The sequence below is a fragment of the Triticum aestivum genome, chromosome 1D (assembly GCF_018294505.1).
Source record: "Triticum aestivum cultivar Chinese Spring chromosome 1D, IWGSC CS RefSeq v2.1, whole genome shotgun sequence".
NCBI lineage: Eukaryota > Viridiplantae > Streptophyta > Magnoliopsida > Poales > Poaceae > Triticum > Triticum aestivum.
Window position 1 is genome coordinate 375,924,134 of NC_057796.1, and position 21,681 is coordinate 375,945,814.

At 48.1% G+C, this 21,681-nt stretch overlaps 1 protein-coding gene across 1 annotated transcript in view; it reads right to left on the bottom strand.

Annotated features, from left to right (window-relative positions):
* The window catches only part of LOC123159363 (ribosome-inactivating protein 3-like), a 96,752-nt gene extending 76,415 nt beyond the window's left edge, over positions 1–20,337 (bottom strand). Inside the window, exons 1-2 of the mRNA XM_044577192.1 lie at positions 20,326–20,337; positions 18,013–18,162 (exon numbers count right to left, since the gene is read on the bottom strand). Coding sequence (XP_044433127.1) covers positions 18,013–18,162; positions 20,326–20,337 — 162 coding nt within the window. The remainder of the gene's footprint in view (positions 1–18,012; positions 18,163–20,325) is intronic.
* Between the last annotated feature and the right edge of the window lie 1,344 nt (positions 20,338–21,681).

The window sequence follows — 21,681 nt, forward strand, 5'->3', positions numbered from 1 at the left end:
AACTGCTTCCTACACCCTGTATCGAATTTTTTGCCTAACAAGTTGTGACGTGCAATTGGAATTCCAACTTGAGTACTACTACTAGTAGGAGTACCAGGGGCCAGTTCTTTTAGGCTTCTAGATTAGTAATCCCATAACTACTACCTCCGTCCTGGTTTATTGGTCCCCATTGTAATCTGTGTCAAATTTTGATCATAAATTTAACTAATGAAATGTTACTGCATGTCACATGCACTAACATTTTATCAATTAAATCTTTGGTCAAAATTTAGCACAAATTACAATGGTGAGGGATAAACCAGGACGGAGGTACTTCTAGTAGTAGTTTAGAAGCCCAAATAAATGAGTGACGCGCCTTAATGTTCTCTCTCCTGTGACTAGTCTTATGGGAAAAGCTGGGGAAGCCGCCAAAAGAACTGGCCCTAGGAGTAGTAGCTAGGGATACTAGGAGTAGTAGCTAGGCATCGAGTGTGCAAGATGAACCGGAGAAAGTAAATGCAGAGAGATGAAATGCAAAAAAGATGGAGGGATGTGATGGTTGCTTGTCCGTTTATTTTACCAGGCCACTTATTACTGGGAGTGGTTGGGTTTTGTGATATGACGGCTTTACTGCTGCGCCACGAGCGGGGTGAGACTCCCGTGCAGCGCCGCCCTCTACACTAGTACAACTACATCGGTCGTGGTTTATCCCCCATTGAATTTGACTGAAGATTTAACTGACAAAATGTTAGTGCATGTCAAGAAAAACAATATCGTTGGATTCGTAGTTGAACATAGTTTTCAATGATACTCCTATAATTTTAGGTGACATGCATCATCATTTATCGTACTATATATAATGTTAGTACAACTTTTGGTCGTACTAATCTATAGTAAGGTGCCCGTGCATTGCACGGAAGAGTGAAATGCATTGATCGGGGAGTTGTTTATTTTGACAAAGGATGTGGGGGTCATCTCATGTGTAACAGGTATCGATAGGTTTGTTCGGATATTATTTCATCACTAGAGTTCACAAACATCCGGGTGAAATAGATAAAAAAAGTATCTTTTGCAAACAAAAGCGTTCAACTATTCAACCTGCATCCAAAACTTGTGAAGAAATAACTCTTATTGTGCTTTGCATGAAATGATCTTCAAGAATTAGTTTTTGAGTATCCATTGTTATACATGTTGGCTACAGATGACATGGCACTTTCTTATAGTCAACAGTTGGCTATACTATTTAAGTATTAACCATGCCCTTATACACCTAGACGGAGCGATTAAATCAGGATGACTTGGGAGGGGGCAGAGGATATGTAAGAAATGGTTCATCATAAGTCTTTCACCAGTACTGTAGTAAAAATTCATACATGGAATATTCTAGACTAAACCATAAATGGATACACTTTTATTCATGCGCGATACTCCAATAGAGCAAGATCATGCATGGAAGTCTCCACATGCTTAGACAGCGGATTACATTGAGCGAAGACTAATGATCAACATTTAACTTGATAATGCAGATGTCCAGGTGAACCTCCTTGGAGTCCCCGTGCACATCGTTGGGGTTCAAATAACACCGTGCCCTTTCCATGTCCACATCGGCAGGAAAGTCCCAGCTGGCAGAGTCGAAGTATGCTTGGCGTAGCCAGTGTCACCGCCCACGTACCTCCGAGGGGTAGTAATAGTGAGCACGCACCCGTACATCGGCCTCGTGTCAGTGTCAGCGTCAGCGGCGTCGCCCCTGACGCACACTAAAGAGATGTGGCGGCGGCCTGCGCGGGCCTCGCCGGTGGCCACGAGCAAGAGGAAGACGCTGCTGTCCTCCTCCGAGACTAGCAGGCGGCGCTGATCCTCCAGCGACTCCGGCACGGTGAACGGGTAGCACGTCTCGTACTTGATGTTCTTCGCCAAGGGCCAGTAGTGATTGTCGCACGCCTGCGTCAGGTGATGCACGATGTCCGTCAGCGAGCCCCAAAACGGCACCGGGCACTCATAGGAGTAGACGAAGGGCTCCTTGGAGGCATCGACCAGGCCATCCATGAAACGGGAGTGGCTGTAGGGGACGTTCCGCCAGTTGAATATATGAGCAAGTTACTACGAGATTTACTACAAAATAAATCATGACGGCTATAACAGAGATTAAACTAATCATGCGGACTAGCATAGTAGATGAACAGATCGAATCTAGGACACAGACTAGAAACATGAATTCTACCACGATTTTGAACAGGAAGGACAGAAACACATACAGTGCAACGGGAGCAGCACCATTGGCGTTGAGGTTGTCGCCCATGTCGTTGAGGAAGAGGTTGCCGAGGTCGGGGAAGAAGTCGTCGTCGGTGTAGTCGTCGCTGCTAGCAGTCGCGAGAGTGCGCTCCCCAAATTTCAACAGCGCCCGCCGAATGGAGCGCAGGAGGGAGTGTCTGTAGGGGACGTTGCGGCCACCGAATGGAGCGCAGGAGTAGCCCACGAAGCAGTAGATGGTGCTCCTCCCTAGTCTCTATTCTTATCTCTATCTCTACTACTCTTCTTTGTTTTTTATAATATACTAGTTGTAGTTGTCAAATCAAATAGTACTGCACCGTCCACTTCACGCCCGGCTGAACACGCCTCCTCATCTCCATCAAACCCCTCCGTTAAACCCGCATGCAAACCGAGAAACCTACTCCGGCCCACGGGAGGAAATTTGCCGGTTGCCGTTGGAGAATAATAGAGTCACGTCCAATCCATTTGAGTTAATTGCGTGTATGATTCTCCCTCTATAAAAAGTTAATTGCATCCTTAATCTTGTATTCTAAGTACTCTGTGGGTTCCACTGTCAGTACAGTGTACATGACTTGCAGGCTGGCTACAGATTCATACAGAAAGTTAAAAAGAAACAAATCTATGACTTGCAGGATTGGAGTTAGCACCGATGGCGGTTCGTAGTCGTTCCACGCTTGGGCATTGAAGTTTGTAACTATTTTAGATTAGAACATACTACTCCTCCAGTGCTAGTAGTAGAGTAGAGTCCTACTCCACTACTACTCTACTCAAGCAAGTTAGGGCATAGTAGCAAGTACTGTAGGGAGTACCAGTACTGTGATCACTCAAGCAAGTTGTCTGACTTTGATATGACCCTACGCTGCCGGTATGTGTCTCGTAAGTCAAGTGGCGTGCTGTAGTCATCATCACCTGTCCACTTCCCGCAGCACATATTCGCTTCTCCGTCTTTGTCCGCTCTTCCATCCCCGCTAAGGCGCCTCCCCCCTAGTCCGAAACCCAAGCACTATCAATGGCAGAACCGAGCAGCGTCCGCCGGAAGAGTGGCTGGAATTCGCTCCCCACAGAGGTAATCAAGCTCATTGTTTCGCGTGTGGACAATCTCAGTACGATGCCGCTCGCCGCGTGCTCGTCGGGGCTGTACCGTTTACTCAAAGCCCTCAGGCCGGAGCTTTTTAAGCTAGCTCCTTGCTTGCTAATGCCGCCTGATCTTCAGAAACGGCGTGTCACGCAGCATAACGATCGTAGGGTGGCGAGCATCAACCCCCTTGACTGTGATCCGATCCCTCAACTACATTAACGGTATGTACTGGGTCGGCATGAACACGTCTTGGATGGTGCTCGTCGATGGTCGCGGCAGCTGGATGCTCGTGGAGGTCTACACCCGGCGATTGATCCCCCTTCCTTCGATTAACACTGCAGTGCTTTGGCACCACGGCCCAGAATACTCGGAATCTTACAGTAGCCAACATGATACCAAGTTTGATTTGCTCAAGGTTGTAATCTGCCAAGTGCCCCCAAGATCTGCGAATTATAAAGACTTTAGGCCAATTGTGTTCTTCAACCGCGGTCTCGCCTATATGACAGGTCACTGCGGTAAGTGGATAAATCTACACGTCCATCGCAGGATCATACATCCTCCATGGTTCTCTGATGCCATTGAACACAAGGGCTTCATTTACGTTGTCGACTCCTTTTATGGCTGGACGTATTGCTGGCCTACTCCAGTCATCGCTACAAACGGCCGTTACAGCAGTATGTTACTTTCCTATAATATCATGATGGCTTGCTTATATTACTGTCAACATTTACTGAAAAAATATTCATGCTCATAACATGATGTTCTTAAGATTGACTACATCAAGAGCCATTTTTTATTTGACTCAAACTTTTTTTAGGGTTATTTGACTCCAACTTGATATGATGTTGTAGGCCGCCTGGTGTCCCTACCCTTCCTAATCCCAGAACCTTTCAAAGAAAAGTGGCATGGCAATTGCAGGTGGTTCCTGGTTCGATCAAACGACGGCGAACGATTGATGATCGTTCGCACGTACCGGACGTGTTGTTTCGTGGAATACAATCACAGTCACTGCAAGGTCTTTGAGCAGGATCCCAGCTTCTCTGGGCCTTCAGAAATTTTTGACTGGAGGTTGGTAAGTAGCCTTGGTACACGCTCTCTGTTTGTCGGACTGAATTATCTGATTAACCAGGAGATAACCGACGGCAAGGATCATGATGGTAGCGCGGTTTCGTTCATCAGGCAAAACTGTGTGTACACAGCGTACCATGCGTCTCTGCATGCACGATACCCTGATATGTGCCGCCATGCTCTGCAGCCCAAAGTAGGAGAGAGGGTCGCAAGTATCAGACTTCGACCTGCTGGCTGGAGTTTCCCCCGTCAGGCACCCATCTGGTTCAAGCCATCAGCCAATCTCCATAGCTTAATAAATAGTAACGTCTAACTGAGCCAGTTAGTTAGATGCGTACACTTGGTGTCGTAGGATCTTTATTTAGTTTGATGCATACACTTGTTCTTTTTTGGTAGCCCTTTTGTAATGATGGCTCATATTTGGTTTGGAAGAGAGAGTTGCGTCTTGAATCTTCTGACCTGCTTACTGCTTCTGTTGCACCCCCAGCCCTGGTTGCTGCTGCTATTTTCAATGTACAATCAATAGTATATTTCGTCTGTTGGTTGAATAAATGTGTTATTAGAACGACAAACACAATGTTTTGGAAGTCGTTGCACGGTTCGATCCTTTAGTGCCCCGTACCGTACGTAGCGCATACTATTTTTCATACGGAACACATTTTCAACTTGTTGATAACATGCAGCCCACTGAGGAAGGCCCAATAGAGAAGCCCATAATTAACTGGAAGGGAGGCTCTCACATGAATTCGGCCCAGGTACATGCTCATGGTCCCCTAAACATAAATAAGTAAATAAATAAATAAAGCTAAATGCTCATGCACTAGTTCTTTAAATTCACGATTTAACAGGAGGATATTATTTCCTATGATATTGTCGTTACATTCAGTCGATATTATTCTTCGCCAAAGATAGCGACCAGTCTTCTTTCTCCCAGCATTTTCTTCCTGCAACCAGCGGACCCATGCAAATCGTAGTCAACGTCGTAAATAGATCCGGTCCATTTTTTTCAATAAGAATGTCCAACCCAGCCCAGCACAATGGCGAAAACACTTTATCCTCCGCCTTGGTGCGCTCGCCGCGGCGCCGCCGTCCGGCCCTGTCAACATAGTTTTTTTCGAAACGGTCCCTGTCAACATAATGAATCGGGAGAGGACTGTAGTTGTGAGTATGACAGTACGGACCCACCAGGTCCACTCCCGAACACAAGCAAACACATCTTTTACTACTCAGATGAACCCCTCATTTTTTTACTCTAATCCACCCTTCTGATATCTGGGACCCACATCATTTTCAACGTATAGTCAATTAACGACATAATTTCACAACTTTTTTTAGTAGTAATTCGGAGGAGCAGGCTATAAACTGGGTTGTGCGGTCTCTGTGGCCCGTCTAACAACATGACCAGCCCAGCAGTTTTTTCTTTGGGAAAATAGGTAGCCCAGTATTTCTTTTTGAAGAATACCCAAGCTAGGCCTATTTGTTTTCTCCAACTTACAGTGCTGCAAATCTTTCAAGACGAGGAGGGATGCATTCCGGCCTGGCCAAAGTGTATGGTCAGTGTCTGTTAAAAGTAATATCAAAAGGGGTTGAAAATTCCAAAAAATATAGCAAATGGGATATTAGTTTCTTTTTTGTTTTTGTTCTTCACTGATATCTTATACTTGGATTTAACATGACATAGTACTAATTTATTTTAAATTTGTTTTAGTATGGCTACTAATTTTTTGATTAAGAATATTTTGTTCCCTAGCAAAAATTTGCGAATTTTCCAAATTTCCCACATATTTAGTTAATTTTTTGACCCTCGTACTGACCAGAAAATGGGCAGCAATTCTAAAAATGGAAAACGAGCCGCAATAAATTCCATATGAATTAGAAAATGAGTAAAAATTATAAAAATAATAGCAAATGGGTTGTACATGCCACAGATTTCGAGGCTGACTTGTTTACGCAAGGCTTTGTTAGTCAACACACGATTCTAGCAGCAGTGACTGTTGGATGTCCATCCAACGGCCGACGTGCTTCTTCAATCTCTGATCTTCCTACTCCAGCCGCCTAAACTAGCACCGGCGGGACTGCCTGCTCCCTCCTCTTGTGGCCCGCTGTGATGCCGCGCAGGCTTCCCCGGCCCACCCTACTCCCTCCGCTGGTCTGGCCGCATGCAATCAACTGCGTCCTTATTACGCGAAAAAAATGAGTGCTCCCACTGACATCTGGGGCGCACTGGTTGGGAGGCTGACCTGTGGGCCTACTAAGTTGGCGCGTACGCAGGGCTTGTCAACTTAGTCAACAAACGATTCTAGAAGTAGTAACCATTGGGATTTGAATCGAACGGTCCTGCTGCTTCTTCAATTGCCGCTCTTCTTGCACCAGCCGCCCAAACCAGAGCCGGCGAGACCGCCTGCTCCTACCTCCAGTGGCCGGCTGTGCTGCCGTTGAGGCCTCATCGCCCCCTACTACTCCCACCGCTAGCCAGGCCCTACGGCGATGACAGCCTCACACCGCAGGCGAACCAGTGAACCCTCGTACTCCTCTCTGCGTGGGCATCCACTGCCGCGTCTTCCCCGTTTCCGCGTCGTCCCCTTCCTAGGCCTTGCCGTCGTCCACTGCCTTGGTGCTCTCGGCGCGGCGTGGTCTATGTGGTCAACGAACGACTTCCATCGGAAGAGTACTGTATGTGGAGAGGCTGACAGCTGGGTCCATGGCCACAGCCTAGTTTTTTTTGTGATTTGCCAAGTAAGTCGCTTTGTCGGGCCTGTTGGGCTACAAATCCTTTAAGACGAGCAGAGCTTTCAGTCGGCTGGCCGAGAAAATGGCCTATCAGTAATGAGAAATGTTGTACATTTTTAAAACACATCAAACCGGCAATTAGTTTCAAATTTCTTTTTTTCATTTCGAGATTTTAAATTACATTAATTTTTATGCGTGGACAGTTTGTTGGATATTATATTGATATACATTTATTTTTAAAATTAGTTTGAATGTGACTCGAAATTTCGGGATTAAAAACAGTTCGGACCGCACCGAAATATGCAAAATTTCATATAATTTTTTAACCGTGTCCACAATATGGGTTGTAATGCTAACACAAAGAATATGGGCTCAAAAAAAAATCTTAAGAATTAGGAAATTGGCTGTAAATTATTAGAAATAATGGCAGATGGGATGTATGCTGTTTTCCACAGATTTGAGGCTTTCCTAAAAAAAGGTTGACGCACAAGCAGTGACTGTTGGATGTCCATCCAACGGCCGTCATGCTTCTTCAATCTCTGCTCTTCCTGCTCTAGCCGCTCAAATAAGCGCCGGCAGGACTACCTGCTCCCTCCTCCCCGCGGTCGGCTATGCTGCCGCGCAGGCCTCACCGCCCCACCGTACTCCCATCGCTGGCCTAGCCATCCCTCTACTCACCCACACCTACTGTTATTCTCCGGCGACGATAGACGAACCAGTAAACCCTCGTACAATCGTACTCCCCTCCGCGTGGGAAACAACTGCCAAGTCTTCCCTGCCTCCATGTCCTTCCCTTCCTAGGCCTCGCCGTCGTCCATTGCCCTGGTGCTCTCGGCGCGGCCGGGTCAACGTGGTCAACGACCGACATGCATCTGAAGTGGACTGTATGTGGAGAGGCCGACAGCTGGGTCCCCGGCCGCACGCAAGGAAATGCCTCCTTATTACGCGCAAAATAATGATTCCTCCACCTGACATCACGGACCCAACGAAAGGGCCTCTGTATTTCGCGAAAAAAAAAACGTTACCGCCGCTGACAGCTCAGACCCACCAGCTATATCTTCGCACGCAAGGAAGTGCCTCCTTATTACGCACAAAAAAAATGAATACTCCCCCTGTTAGCTGGGACCTAGTATAGTGGCAGGCTGACTAGTGGGCCTACTAAGTTGACGGGGATGGAGGGCTTTGTCAACTTAGTCAATATGCATGATTCTAGCTCCAGTGACCGTACGATGTCCATCCAACGGCCGTAGTGCTTCTTCAACCTCTGGTCTTCTTGCTCCAGCCGCCCAAACCAGTGCCGGTCGTGCCTCGTGCTCCTCCCCACCGTGGCCGGCTGAGATGCGGCGGAGGCCTCACCGCCCCTACTACTCCCACCGCTGGCCAGGCCATCCCTCTACTCACCCCACTCCCCCTGTTATTCTGCGGCGACGGCAACCTCTCACCGCAGCGAACCAGTGAACCCTCGTACTCCTCTACGCGTGGGCATCCACTGCCACGTCTTCCCCGGCTCTACGTCGTCCCCTTCCTAGGCCTCGCCGTCGTCCACCGCCCTGGTGCTCTCGACGTGGCGTGGTCAACATGGTCAAGGAACGGCTTCCATCGGACGTGGACTATACGTGGAGAGGCTGACAGCGGGGTCCACGGCCGCAGCAAGGAATTCCTCCTTAGTACGTGTAAAATAATTATTCCTCCACCTGAAAGCAGGGACCCATCGGACGGGCCACCGTATTTCACGAAAAAAACGTTTCCCCCTGACTGCTGGGAAACACCAGCTACATCTTCGCACGCAAGGAAGTGCGTCCGGGCAAAAAAACAATTCGCCCCCTGACTACTAGGACCCACCAGCTACTTCTTCGCAGGCAAGGAAGTGTCTGACAGTCAGGACCCACCTGGTCGAAGCGTATGTAGCGTTGTCATTCTGGTCGCGAACGTGTACGTACATACTGGTCGATGTAGAGGCGTGCACGTGTCGTAGTAGAGGCGCGCACGTAGCATGTACACGTACGTACAGCGGCCAGGGTGCAAGAAAGTAAACACGGCCACGTACATACATACTGGCAGGGTCTCGAACGCCTACTCACGCGTACGTACGGCCAGGGCTCGTGTACATGGCTGGGTCGGAACGGAGAAATAGCGTCGTCGTCGTGTTCGTGGGGAGCCAACCGGCTCGGTCGGAACGGAATGCGTCGTCGTGTTCATCAGGAGGGCTTGGACGGAACAGCCGATGCAAACGAGGCCCGGCGTACCGCAGAACGGAGGAAATGGCCTTGTGTTCGACCAGCCACATTCGAAACGGGATCCTGTTCATCGGGAGGGGTCTGGCGTACCGCAAAACGGAGGAAACGGACCTCCTACGGTCGAAACGGGGGTCCTGTTGATCGGGAGGGGTGTGGCGTACCACAAACTGGAGGAAACGGACTTGTGTTGGAGCTCTACGGTCGACACGGGGTCCTGTTCATCGGGAGGGGTGTGGCGTACCGCAAAACGGGACTCCACGGGATATTGTTCATCTCCACCGTCGACCCCCTCCAGCCTCCACGGGCTACTGTTCATCCACCGTCGACCTCCTCCAGCCTCCACCTACGACTGTTCATCCATGGGCTCCTGTTCATCCAGCCTCCACCGTGCGCTACTCCACCGGGTACTGTTCAACCAGCCCTCTCCACGGGCTCCTGTTCAACCACCCCTCCATGGGCTACTGTTCATCCTGCCCTCCACCGTCTACTGCTCATCTTGCCCTCCACGGGGTGGTCCTGTTCATCCTGCCCTCCACGGGGTCTTGTTCATCCAGCCCCAACCGGCTCGAACGATCGGGGTCCTGTTCATCTAGAGGCAACGCCACGGGGTCCTGTTCATTCACCCCCACCGGGAACTGTTCATCCAAACCCCCCCAGCAACACTCACTGTTCATCCAGAGGCAGCATCGATCGACTTCAGTTAGCAGCAGTAGCCAAGGAATCGTTCGATTGGGTTCAGTTAACAGCCATCGATCGATCGCTCGGGTTTAGTAACGCGTAGCCTGCAGTGCAATCGCTCGGGTTCAGTTAGAACCCAAGGCCTCGCACCCACACGCGTGCGTGCATGAGAGAAACGTGCATCGCTCGGCCCCGACCACCCACCGTAACCGGGAACTCCCCGATATTTTCCTCGCCCTTGCTTCTACCACAGTTTTTTCCGTCATGGACGGCCCAAAGAATGTCATGCAGCTGCGTCTCTGGCCCGCCCAGGACGAAAAGCCCATTTTCTATCATGATTTTTTGTCATAGAAGTAGGACCCCACCACATCTATGATGATACCATGTTTTGTCACAATTATTGTCAAAGAAGTGTCATAAGTATGACAGAAAAGATTTTTGTTCGGCCCAAAATGTCACTGATGTATCTTTTTTTTATAGTGGGGTAATGATCCTTTTTAGTGGCTTTATTTAATTTGCGGAAATCAATTACCATCCTATAACCTGTAACAATTCTTTGTGGGATCAATTCATCTTCATCATTCGGGACAACAGTAATACCTCCCTTCTTAGGGACACAATGGATAGGGCTTACCCACTGACTACCAGGAATGGGATAAATTATACCTGCCTCCAGGAGCTTTAGTACTTCTTTTCTTACCACTTCTTTCATCTTAGGATTTAGCCGTCGTTGGTGATCAACAACCGGCTTAGCGTCTTTCTCCAATTTAATTTTGTGCTGGCATAGAGTGGCACTAATGCCCTTCAGATCATCAAGAGTATATCCAATAGCAGCACGGTGCTTCTTCAGAGTTTTCAATAATTTCTCTTCTTCCTTCTCTAAAAGGTTAGCACTAATAATAATAGGATATATCTTCTTTTCATCAAGATAAGCGTATTTAAGAGTATCAGGTAATGGTTTAAACTCAAACACGGGATCACCCTTGGGTGGAGGAGGATCCCCTAGTATTTCAACAGGCAAGTTGTGTTTCAAAATGGGTCCCTGTTTAAAGAATACTTCATCTATTTCCCTTCGTTCATTCATAAACATATCATTTTCATGGTCAAGCAAATATTGTTCTAAAGGATCACTAGGAGGCACGGAAATAGAAGCAAGGCCAATAATTTCATCTTTACTAGGCAATTCCTCATCATGGGGTTGTCTACGAAATTTAGCAAAGTTAAATTCATGAGACATATCTCCCAGACCAATAGTAACAACATCCCTTTCGCAGTCTATTCTAGCATTAATAGTATTCAAGAAGGGTCTACCAAATATAATGGGACAAAAGCTATCTTGTGGGGAACCAAGAACAAGAAAATCAGTAGGATATTTAACTTTCCCACACAAGACTTCAACATCTCTAACAATCCCGACTGGTGAAATAGTATCTCTATTGGCAAGTTTAATTGTAACATCAATTTCTTCTATCTCAGCAGGTGCAATATCATGCATAATTTCTTCGTATAAAGAATGAGGTATTGCACTCGCACTAGCACCCATATCACACGAGCCATGATAACAATGCTCTCCTATTTTAACGGAGATAACAGGCATGCCTACCACAGTTCTATGTTTATCTTTACCACCAGGTTTAGCAATTCTAGCAGCTTCATCACAGAAGTAAATGACATGCCCATCAATATTATCAGCTAAGAGATCTTTAACAATAGCAATATTAGGTTCATCTTTAATTTCCTCAGGGGGGTTTGGGTGTCCTAATATTACTTTTATTGACTATAGTTGAAGCTTTAGCATGATCCTTTATTCTAACAGGATAAGGTGGTTTCTCAATATAAGTAGTAGGAACAATAGGATCATTATAAGTGATAGTCTTTTCTTCAACTTTAATAGGTGCAACTAATTTTACTTCAATGGGAGGATTATATTTAAACCACTTCTCCTTAGGAAGATCAACATGAGTGGCAAAGGATTCACAAAAAGAAGCTACTATCTCAGAGTCAAGTCCATATTTAGTGCTAAATTCACGGAAAGCATAGGTATCCATAAAAGATTTAACACAATCAAACTGAGGTGTTATACCTGACTCCTTACCTTCGTCGAGGTCCCAATCTTCAGAGTTGCATTTAATTCTTTCCAATAAATCCCATTTGAATTCAATAGTCTTCATCATAAAAGAGCCAGTACAAGAAGTATCGAGCATGGAGCGATTATTGAGAGAAAGCCGAGCATAAAATTTTTGAATAATCATTTCCCTTGAGAGCTCATGATTGGGGCATGAATATAACATTGACTTAAGCCTCCCCCAAGCTTGAGCGATGCTTTCTCCTTCGCGAGGCCAAAAATTATATATATAATTACGATCATGATGAACAACATGCATAGGATAAAACTTCTGATGAAATTCCAATTTCAATCGGTTGTAGTTCCATGATCCCATATCATCACATAGCCTAAACCATGTCAATGCCTCTCCCTTCAAAGATAAAGGGAAGACCTTCTTCTTGATAACATCATCAGGCATACCTGCAAGCTTAAATAATCCACAAACTTCATCCACATAGATTAGGTGTAAATCGGGATGTAATGTTCCATCACCTGTGAAAGGATTAGCTAGCAGTTTCTCTATCATACCTGAAGGAATTTCAAAGTAAACAATTTCAGTAGGTTCGGTAGGTTGAGGAGCAACTCTTTGCTCTACTGGTCGGGGTGAAGATACCCCGAACAAGCCCCTCAAAGGATTACTTTCCATAGTAACAAGTGACAGTAAATTTCAGCACAAAATATAAATTTTTCCTTACCAAAGGCGCTTCACTCCCCGGCAACGGCGCCAGAAAAGAGTCTTGATGACCCACAAGTGTAGGGGATCTATCATAGTCCTTTTGATAAGTAAGAGTGTCGAACCCAACGAGGAGCAGAAGGAAATGACAAGCGGTTTTCAGTAAGGTATTCTCTACAAGCACTGAACTTATCGGTAACAGATAGTTTTGTGATAAGGTAATTTGTAACGGGTAACAAGTAACAAGTGTAAATAAAGTGCAGCAAGGTGGCCCAATCCTTTTTGTTGCAAAGGACAAGCCTGGATAATTTCTTATATGAAGGAAAACGCTCCCGAGGACACATGGGAATTATCGTCAAGCTAGTTTTATCACGCTCATATGATTCGCGTTCGGTACTTTGATAATTTGATATGTGGGTGGACCGGTGCTTGGGCGCTGTCCTCACTTGGACAAGCATCCCACTTATGATTAACTCCTATTGCAAGCATCCGCAACTACAAAAGAAGTATTAAGGTAAACCTAACCATAGCATGAAACATATGGATCCAAATCAGCCTCTTACGAAGCAACGCATAAACTAGGGTTTAAGCTTCTGTTACTCTAGCAACCCATCATCTACTTATTACTTCCCGATGCCTTCCTCTAGGCCCAAACAATGGTGAAGTGTCTTGTAGTCGACGTTCACATAACACCACTAGAGGAGAGACAACATACATCTCATCAAAATATCGAACGAATACCAAATTCACATGACTACTTATAGCAGGACTTCTCCCATGTCCTCAGGAACAAACGTAACTACTCACAAAGCATATTCATGTTCATAATCAGTGGAGTATTAATATGCATAATGGATCTGAACATATGATCTTCCACCAAGTAAACCAACTAGCATCAACTACAAGGAGTAATCAACACTACTAGCAACCTACAGGTACCAATCTGAGGTTTTGGGACAAAGATTGGGTACAAGAGATGAACTAGGGTTTGAGAGGAGATGGTGCTGGTGAAGATGTTGATAAAGATTAACCCCCTCCTCGTGAGAGGATCGTTGGTGATGATGATGGTGATGATTTCCCCCTCTCGGAAGGAAGTTTCCTCGGCAGAACAGCTCTGCCCGAGCCCAAGATTGGTTCCGCCAAGGTTCCGCCTCGTGGCGGCGGTGTTTCGTCCCGAAAGCTTGCTTATGATTTTTTTCTAGGGTAGAACACACCATATAGCCAAAGATGGGCACCGGAGGCCTGCTAGGGGGCCCACGAGGCAGGGGGCGCGCCCAGGGGGGTAGGGCGCGCCCCCACCCTCGTGGATCGTGGGTGACTCTCCTCTGGTAGTTTCTTCGCTCAGTATTTTTTATTAATTCCAAAAATGACTTCCATGGAGTTTCAGGACTTTTGGAGTTGTGCAGAATAGGTCTCTAATATTTGCTCCTTTTCCAGCCCAGTATTCCAGCTGCCGGCATTCTCCCTCTTTATATAAACCTTGTAAATAAGAGAGAATAGGCATAAGTATTGTGACATAATGTGTAATAACAGCCCATAATGCAATAAATATCAATATAAAAGCATGACGCAAAATGGACGTATCACCGGCGGAGCCGAGCTCGCGGCTCCGGTGGAATCGGCGGCTACAGGACAGGAATGAGCTCGGGAAGGAATGGGAAAGATGCAACAGCTCACAGCAAGTTGAACAGAGGCCTCTGTGTGCTCGGGGAGGGGCTGGTGATGACGGGAGGTCGCCGGCGATCTCGGGGGCCGAGCGGGGAAGAAGTTGACGGGGTGGCGATGCAGGGCGAACGAGCGCTCGGGGCTCGGTCGAGGTGAAGCAGTAAGGGGAGGAGAGGGGAGCACGGTAGGCGCGGGTTCGACGGCGGCGAGCGAACGGCAGCTTCGTCCATGGCGGGGAGAGGGCGAGGGAGAAAGCAGGGGAGGAAAAGAGGGCCGGATCGATCGAGACAGCACCGAGGAGAGGATCTGCGGCGTCACGCTGTCCCAGGGACGCCGGCAGGCAGCTCGCGTGGCGCGCTGTGCGTGCGCGCGCGTCGGGCACATGCTCGGCATTCGACTGGCGCTGGCTTGAAGATGACTGGCAAGTCGCCAGGTGGGCTGGGCCTCTTCTGCTAGGTAAGGCCCAGGTGAGGTTTCTCTCCTCTCTGCCTTTTCTGTTTTTGTTTTTTTTCTGCTGTTGTTTTTGATTTAGCATAAATTCCAAACCATTTTATAAAATGCTGGAAATATTTATGGTCACCTCTGTAATTAATTCCAACAGCCAAAAAATACTTTCAAGATTATTTGGACATTTAAAAATATTTATAGCATTTAAATGTCCAAATGCAAATACTTTATGATTTAATTCAAAGATCCAAAGTGTCCTAGAAAAGTGAGCACCATTTTTGGCAGAGGTTCTGGACCAAGGCAAAGATGATGAGCATTTTAGAAGGGCATTTTAGGTTCATTGAAAAGATTTAATTTTGACCCTAGTTGAATTCATTTGCTGCTAGGGTTTAACAGTTCCCATTTCAAATTCATTTGAATTTTAAACATTATGACATGATGATCAAGCAAAGACAACATGGGCTGAGCTAGAGCTGTGACAATCGTGCCGGCCCATAGATCTCAACGGAGGATTTTAAGTAGAAAGTTACAGCCCACCTATGTATAGGCGTACATGCAGAGGATTTTAAGCAAACATTTATATTTGTCTAAAAGAAGCAAAATTTATATCTATATACCAATATAAAAAAGATCAATAGGGCAGATCCAATTAATCTCGACCATCAAAACCATGACAATCCAACGACCTAGATTGATCCAACGGTGAGCACTTCACATGTTTAGCATGCAATTAATATCATACCAAATATAAAGATTTGTGCTCATCATATAATTAATACGTAATTTATACCCTACCTAATAACATAAACAAGTAATAAACATATAATTTATATTCTACCTAATATAACCACGCAATCAATTTTCCTCCATAATATTAATGTGTACCGCGCGTACGCATTTACTAGTTGATTTTTAGTGAAATTAAGCAACAACCACCCCATGCAAGAACCTTCATGGAGGAGACTTTTAAGCAAACATTACTCCTATAAAAGATTGATGGAGTACCCGCCTCCCTTGGCACCTCGCGAGCGAGAGTGCCCTCCAAACTGTCTGTTTTCGGGTGGCGTGCCGCGAGGGCCTTTTGCGGGCTCTGTGCATCGTCTGATCTACACCACTACTAGAATTCCTCTATATGCCGGGTGCCAGGCTCTTCGCCGAGTGCCAAACCACGGGCACTCGGCAAAATAATATACGCCGAGAGCGTGCAACATTATTACAACCAGGAAGAAAAATCCTTAGAGAGAAAAGCTAGGGAGGGCTTGCCCGGATGGTCGAGCCTATGGTGCCACAAGTCACCGAGAGTGGTGAAGAAAGTTGTGTCGTGATGGATGGTGTCCCGTAGAATGGATAGAGGGGTCCTGAGCTACTAGACGTCATGAGTAGTTTCCTGGTTGGAAGATCCTTCATAGAGAAGCCAGATGGGTTAAACTCAACATCAACATTATTATCACAAGATAATTTGCAGACAGAGATTAAACATTTTACAATATTAGGGCAAACAAATACATCACGAAGAGAGAGGTTGGTTGGAGGAAGGGTGGTGGAGCCAGTGCCAAGAATGGGTAAGCGATCGCCATTGCCAACTATGATGCTTGAAGAATGTTGCTTTGGAAAAGAATGAAATGAGAAGAGGATACTTGGGTTGCCGGTGATGTGAGTGGCCACGCCGGAGTTGAGGATACAGTCGCCGTTGTGAGAGGGAACACCTTGCTGGTTGTAGGCCGGATGGAAAAGAGTAGCGTGGTCCGCGCGTACGCATTTACTAGTTGATTTTTAGTGAAATTAAGCAACAACCACCCCATGCAAGAACCTTCATGGAGGAGACTTTTAAGCAAACATTACTCCTATAAAAGATTGATGGAGTACCCGCCTCCCTTGGCACCTCGCGAGCGAGAGTGCCCTCCAAACTGTCTGTTTTCGGGTGGCGTGCCGCGAGGGCCTTTTGCGGGCTCTGTGCATCGTCTGATCTACACCACTACTAGAATTCCTCTATATGCCGGGTGCCAGGCTCTTCGCCGAGTGCCAAACCACGGGCACTCGGCAAAATAATATACGCCGAGAGCGTGCAACATTATTACAACCAGGAAGAAAAATCCTTAGAGAGAAAAGCTAGGGAGGGCTTGCCCGGATGGTCGAGCCTATGGTGCCACAAGTCACCGAGAGTGGTGAAGAAAGTTGTGTCGTGATGGATGGTGTCCCGTAGAATGGATAGAGGGGTCCTGAGCTACTAGACGTCATGAGTAGTTTCCTGGTTGGAAGATCCTTCATAGAGAAGCCAGATGGGTTAAACTCAACATCAACATTATTATCACAAGATAATTTGCAGACAGAGATTAAACATTTTACAATATTAGGGCAAACAAATACATCACGAAGAGAGAGGTTGGTTGGAGGAAGGGTGGTGGAGCCAGTGCCAAGAATGGGTAAGCGATCGCCATTGCCAACTATGATGCTTGAAGAATGTTGCTTTGGAAAAGAATGAAATGAGAAGAGGATACTTGGGTTGCCGGTGATGTGAGTGGCCACGCCGGAGTTGAGGATACAGTCGCCGTTGTGAGAGGGAACACCTTGCTGGTTGTAGGCCGGATGGAAAAGAGTAGCGTGGTCCCATGACAGAGTCTTGAGCTAGTACGACGAAGAGGCTGGCGGCGGCTGGTATGGTTGTGGGCAGACAACCTCAGTGGGTAGGCCTGCAAGGGGATGCCCGGGGGTGGTCCGAGGACACTTGCGGCGCTAGGGAGGAATCCAGCCGGGGCGGGGAGCAGGCAGCGCCATGCCGTAGGGGGTGAAGTAGCCATTCCACGACGTGGGCGGCTGTTGTGGCGACCCGCGACCAGATGAATCAGAGCGCCAGTGACCACAACCGCGGTCACCACCACCATTGCCACCGGAGCCGCGGCCAGAGGAAGGGGCGTGGTCAACGCGATCACCGCGATCACCACGGTCGTTGGAGGAGTCGGCCCGCCAGAGACAGCGAGGGCAGTGGAGCTCGCCTAGGCAGCGCGCATGTTGATGTTTTACTTTGCCAGACCCAACTAGGAGTGTGTGACATCGAAGGGAGGCAGCGGCACCATGTTACCGACGATGGTCCAGATGGTGTTGAGGCGATCGTGAGCCCGTGGAGGAGCTGAATCATCAGGTCGCGGTCGATGATGGGGTTGCCCGTGTCGGCGAGGTTGTCCGCGAGGGCCTTGAGGCGTCGGGCGTAGTTAGAGACTGTGAGGCCCCCCTGCTTCAGATTGCGGAATTGCCATGTCAGATGAAGATAGTGAGCCCCCTGGTTGGCCTGGTGTTGGTGTCAAAACCGGCGGATCTCGGGTAGGGGGCCCGAACTATGCATCTGAGGATCGATGGTAAGAGGAGACTGGGGACACGATGTTTACCCAGGTTCGGGCCCTCTCGATGGAGGTAATACCCTACTTCCTGCTTGATTGATCTTGATGAATATGAGTATTACAAGAGTTGATCTACCACGAGATCGTAATGGCTAAACCCTAGATGTCTGGCCTGTATGATTATGATCGCCTCTATGGACTAAACCCTCCAGTTTATATGGACACCGGAGGGGACTAGGGTTTGTACATAGTCGGTTTACAGAGGAAGGAATCTTCATATCCGAACGCCAAGCTTGCCATCCACGGAAAGGAGAGTCCCATCCGGACACAGGAAGAAGTCTCCTATCTTGTATCTTCATGGCCCATTAGTCCGGCCCATGTCACATCGGCCGGACGCCCGAGGACCCCTTAATCCAGGACTCCCTCAGTAGCCCTGAACCAGTCTTCAATGGCGATGTGTCCAGCGCGCAGATTGTCTTCGGCATTGCAAGGCGGGTTCCTCCTCCGAATACTTCAAAGTAGTCCTCGAACACAGAAAACATGTCCGGCTCTGCAAAACAAACTCCATATACAGCCGCAAAGAGTATAATATTAACATGTCCCATCTACTGACATCTTTTGTAGTGAGACACCACGTCTCTGCATGGTCATTATTTTGAACCGTTTTTTAGCCTCTTGGCCCACGTTTCGAGACGCGGTTTCTATTAGCACGTCTTGTCAAGGCAGAGATCGTGCCCCCTTATTGCGGGATTCTCATCAATATGGGCGTGGGTAACCCAACCGTGTTGCTGGGAATAGGTGAGTTTTAAGGCCCATGAGGAGGCGTTCGATATTCATCGCCTTTATAAAGGGGTACATACCCGTCTTCCTCCCCCACACTTTCCTCTTCTTCAAGCCCCAGCGCCCAGGACTCAATTTCTCTCATTGCCACCAGGCATCCCAGACATGTCCGGATCCAGCTCCCAAGGCAGGTGGGTGGCTTCCTCGGTTACCGAGGAGGATATCGTGAAGCTCCGGGAGGCGAGGTACCTGACTGCGGAGATCCCCCACTGGCTCCCTGCTAAGGGGCAAGTTATCCCTACACCAAAATCCGGCGAGAGGGTTGTGTTCATCCCTCACTTCCTCCGCGGGCTAGGGTTCGCTCTCCATCCCTTCGTTCGCGGCCTTATGTTCTATTACGGGCTAGATTTTCACGATCTAGCTCCGCACTCCTTTCTTCACATCTCGGCGTTCATCGTCGTGTGTGAAGCCTTTCTCCGATTCCCCCCACACTTCGGCCTATGGCTCAAGACTTTCAATGTGACGTCGAAGATAATCAACGGGGAGCAAGCGGAGTGTGGTGGCGCCAGGGTGAGCAAGCTTGCCAATACTATCTGGCCAAAAGGCACCTTCACGGAAACCTCCAACTTATGGCAACAGGAGTGGTTCTATGTTACCGAACCCCGCGGTACCAAATGGGCAGCCGCGCCAGCGTTCCGATCTGGCCCTCCACTGCGGCTCGCGTCGTGGATCAATAAGGGGCTAGACTGGGGATCAACAAAGGAAGTGCAGACACTGCAAAGCCATGTCTAGAGCATCCTCGAAAAGGACATCGGCCTCATCAACGTGACTCAGGTGATGCTAGCCCGCCGGATCCTCCCGTGCCAGTGACGGCCTCTCCCTATGTGGGAGTTCAATCCGGAAGGACCGCGGACTCTTCAGCAAATCTTCGGCACAACGCACGAAGGGACGCGGAAACTATTCTTCAAGTCGCGAAAGCAGTGGCCGGACACATCCGAAGACGTCGGTCTCGACTGCAACCATCCGAATACCTCGGTAAGCACCCAATTTCCGAATGCAACTCGGCGGATTCCCCCATAGTTATGTACTGAGGGTTTTATCTTTGACCAGGGATGGATAAACAAGACGGAGCGAATTAGGTGTTTGGCTCCACTTCCCAAAAACTCAGCTAATTCTGTGTTGATGAGGATGCTAGCCCTGGCGCCGTATCAAGTGCCGGCGCAGGAGGACAAGAAGAAGAGCAAAGAGGCCGGAGGTGACCTCCACCCTAAAGGCACACTGGACGCCATGTCTGGGGAGACTGAACCTCCCTCCTCTGAAGATGAAGACGAAGGGGAAGAAGAAGGCGATAACCCTTCTCCCCACGGGAAGAAAAGGACTGCCTCTGAAGACTTAGAGGTGGAGGCACCCAAGAGAGGGAAAATATCCCTGTCAGATGGTTCGGGTTCGGAAGCCGATGTCACCGCAGAGCTCCTTCACAAGCCCCTTGCGAGACAGTAAGTGAACAAGGATGTTCTAGACATATTCCGTTCTTTTGAGGTACAAGGGTAACATTTAAACAATATGTTTGCAGTCCGGCCCGCTGCCTTCGTCCACAATCCTCCTCATCGGGGGACTTGTCTCCGGGGATGATGGAAAGCGAGAAGCCTCCACCAGCTTCCTCGCCCCTTAGGGTGGACGACTTTGAGGTGTCATCCCGAAGAGTCTCCCCTGAACATCAAATGGTGCGGGGGACAATGAAGACAGTATCCAACGATAATACTTTGACCATCAAGGGCCCAGGGGGCGCAGCCCCCGAGGGGACCGAAAATAAGGGCCCTGAACAATCTAGCATACAGCCGAAGACGACTCTAGGGTCGAGTAGGCGTATCCCTTTGAAGGGAGTCCGTACTCCCGCAGTGGCCTCTAGGAATCTGGAGGTGCCGGACACCCTGATGGACACATTACAAAGTGCATCTATCTCAGAGGAACATCGTACCTTAATGGGTATGGTAATTGAGAGGATTCTGTCTGCGAGAAGCGGATTGAATGAAGCCTTCATGATTCTGCTGAGAGGTTTCGAGGTATGTAACACCTGCACCATTCTTCGAATGCAAAATGCGCCTGTGTATAGATAGTAGCCCCTGTGACTCTGGTCGGCTTCCACAGGGAGGCGATCAGAGGATCAAAAGATATGCTCAGGTAGTAACACAGTTATCTTGAAAACAGGCTGTTATGCTAATGTCGACCGCCCAAGATGCAGAACTTGCAAATCTGAAGCATAAACTTGAGTCAGCTGATGAGGATATTACTCTTATTAACCGGCGGCTTGACGAGGCGCAAGGTATGTGTTGGGATAGCCAGCATATGCATGTATAATAATATGAGCGCGAAGCTGAGATTTATACACTGCGACATGCATAACTACAGATGGTGCTGCCGCGGTTGAGACCCTTCGGGCTGGGCTTTCCCGGTCCAAGGAGCAGGCCAGAGTGAGCATTGCAGCTGCTAAGAAAGTAGCTGCTGATTTAAAGGCCGAACAGGTCGCTCGGCGCCAGTGTGAGGAGAGAATGTCTGCCATAGAGCAAGAGCTAAAGGATGTCACTAGCAAGTGCAAATCACTCGAGGAGGACAAAAAGCCAGGGTAGTCGTGA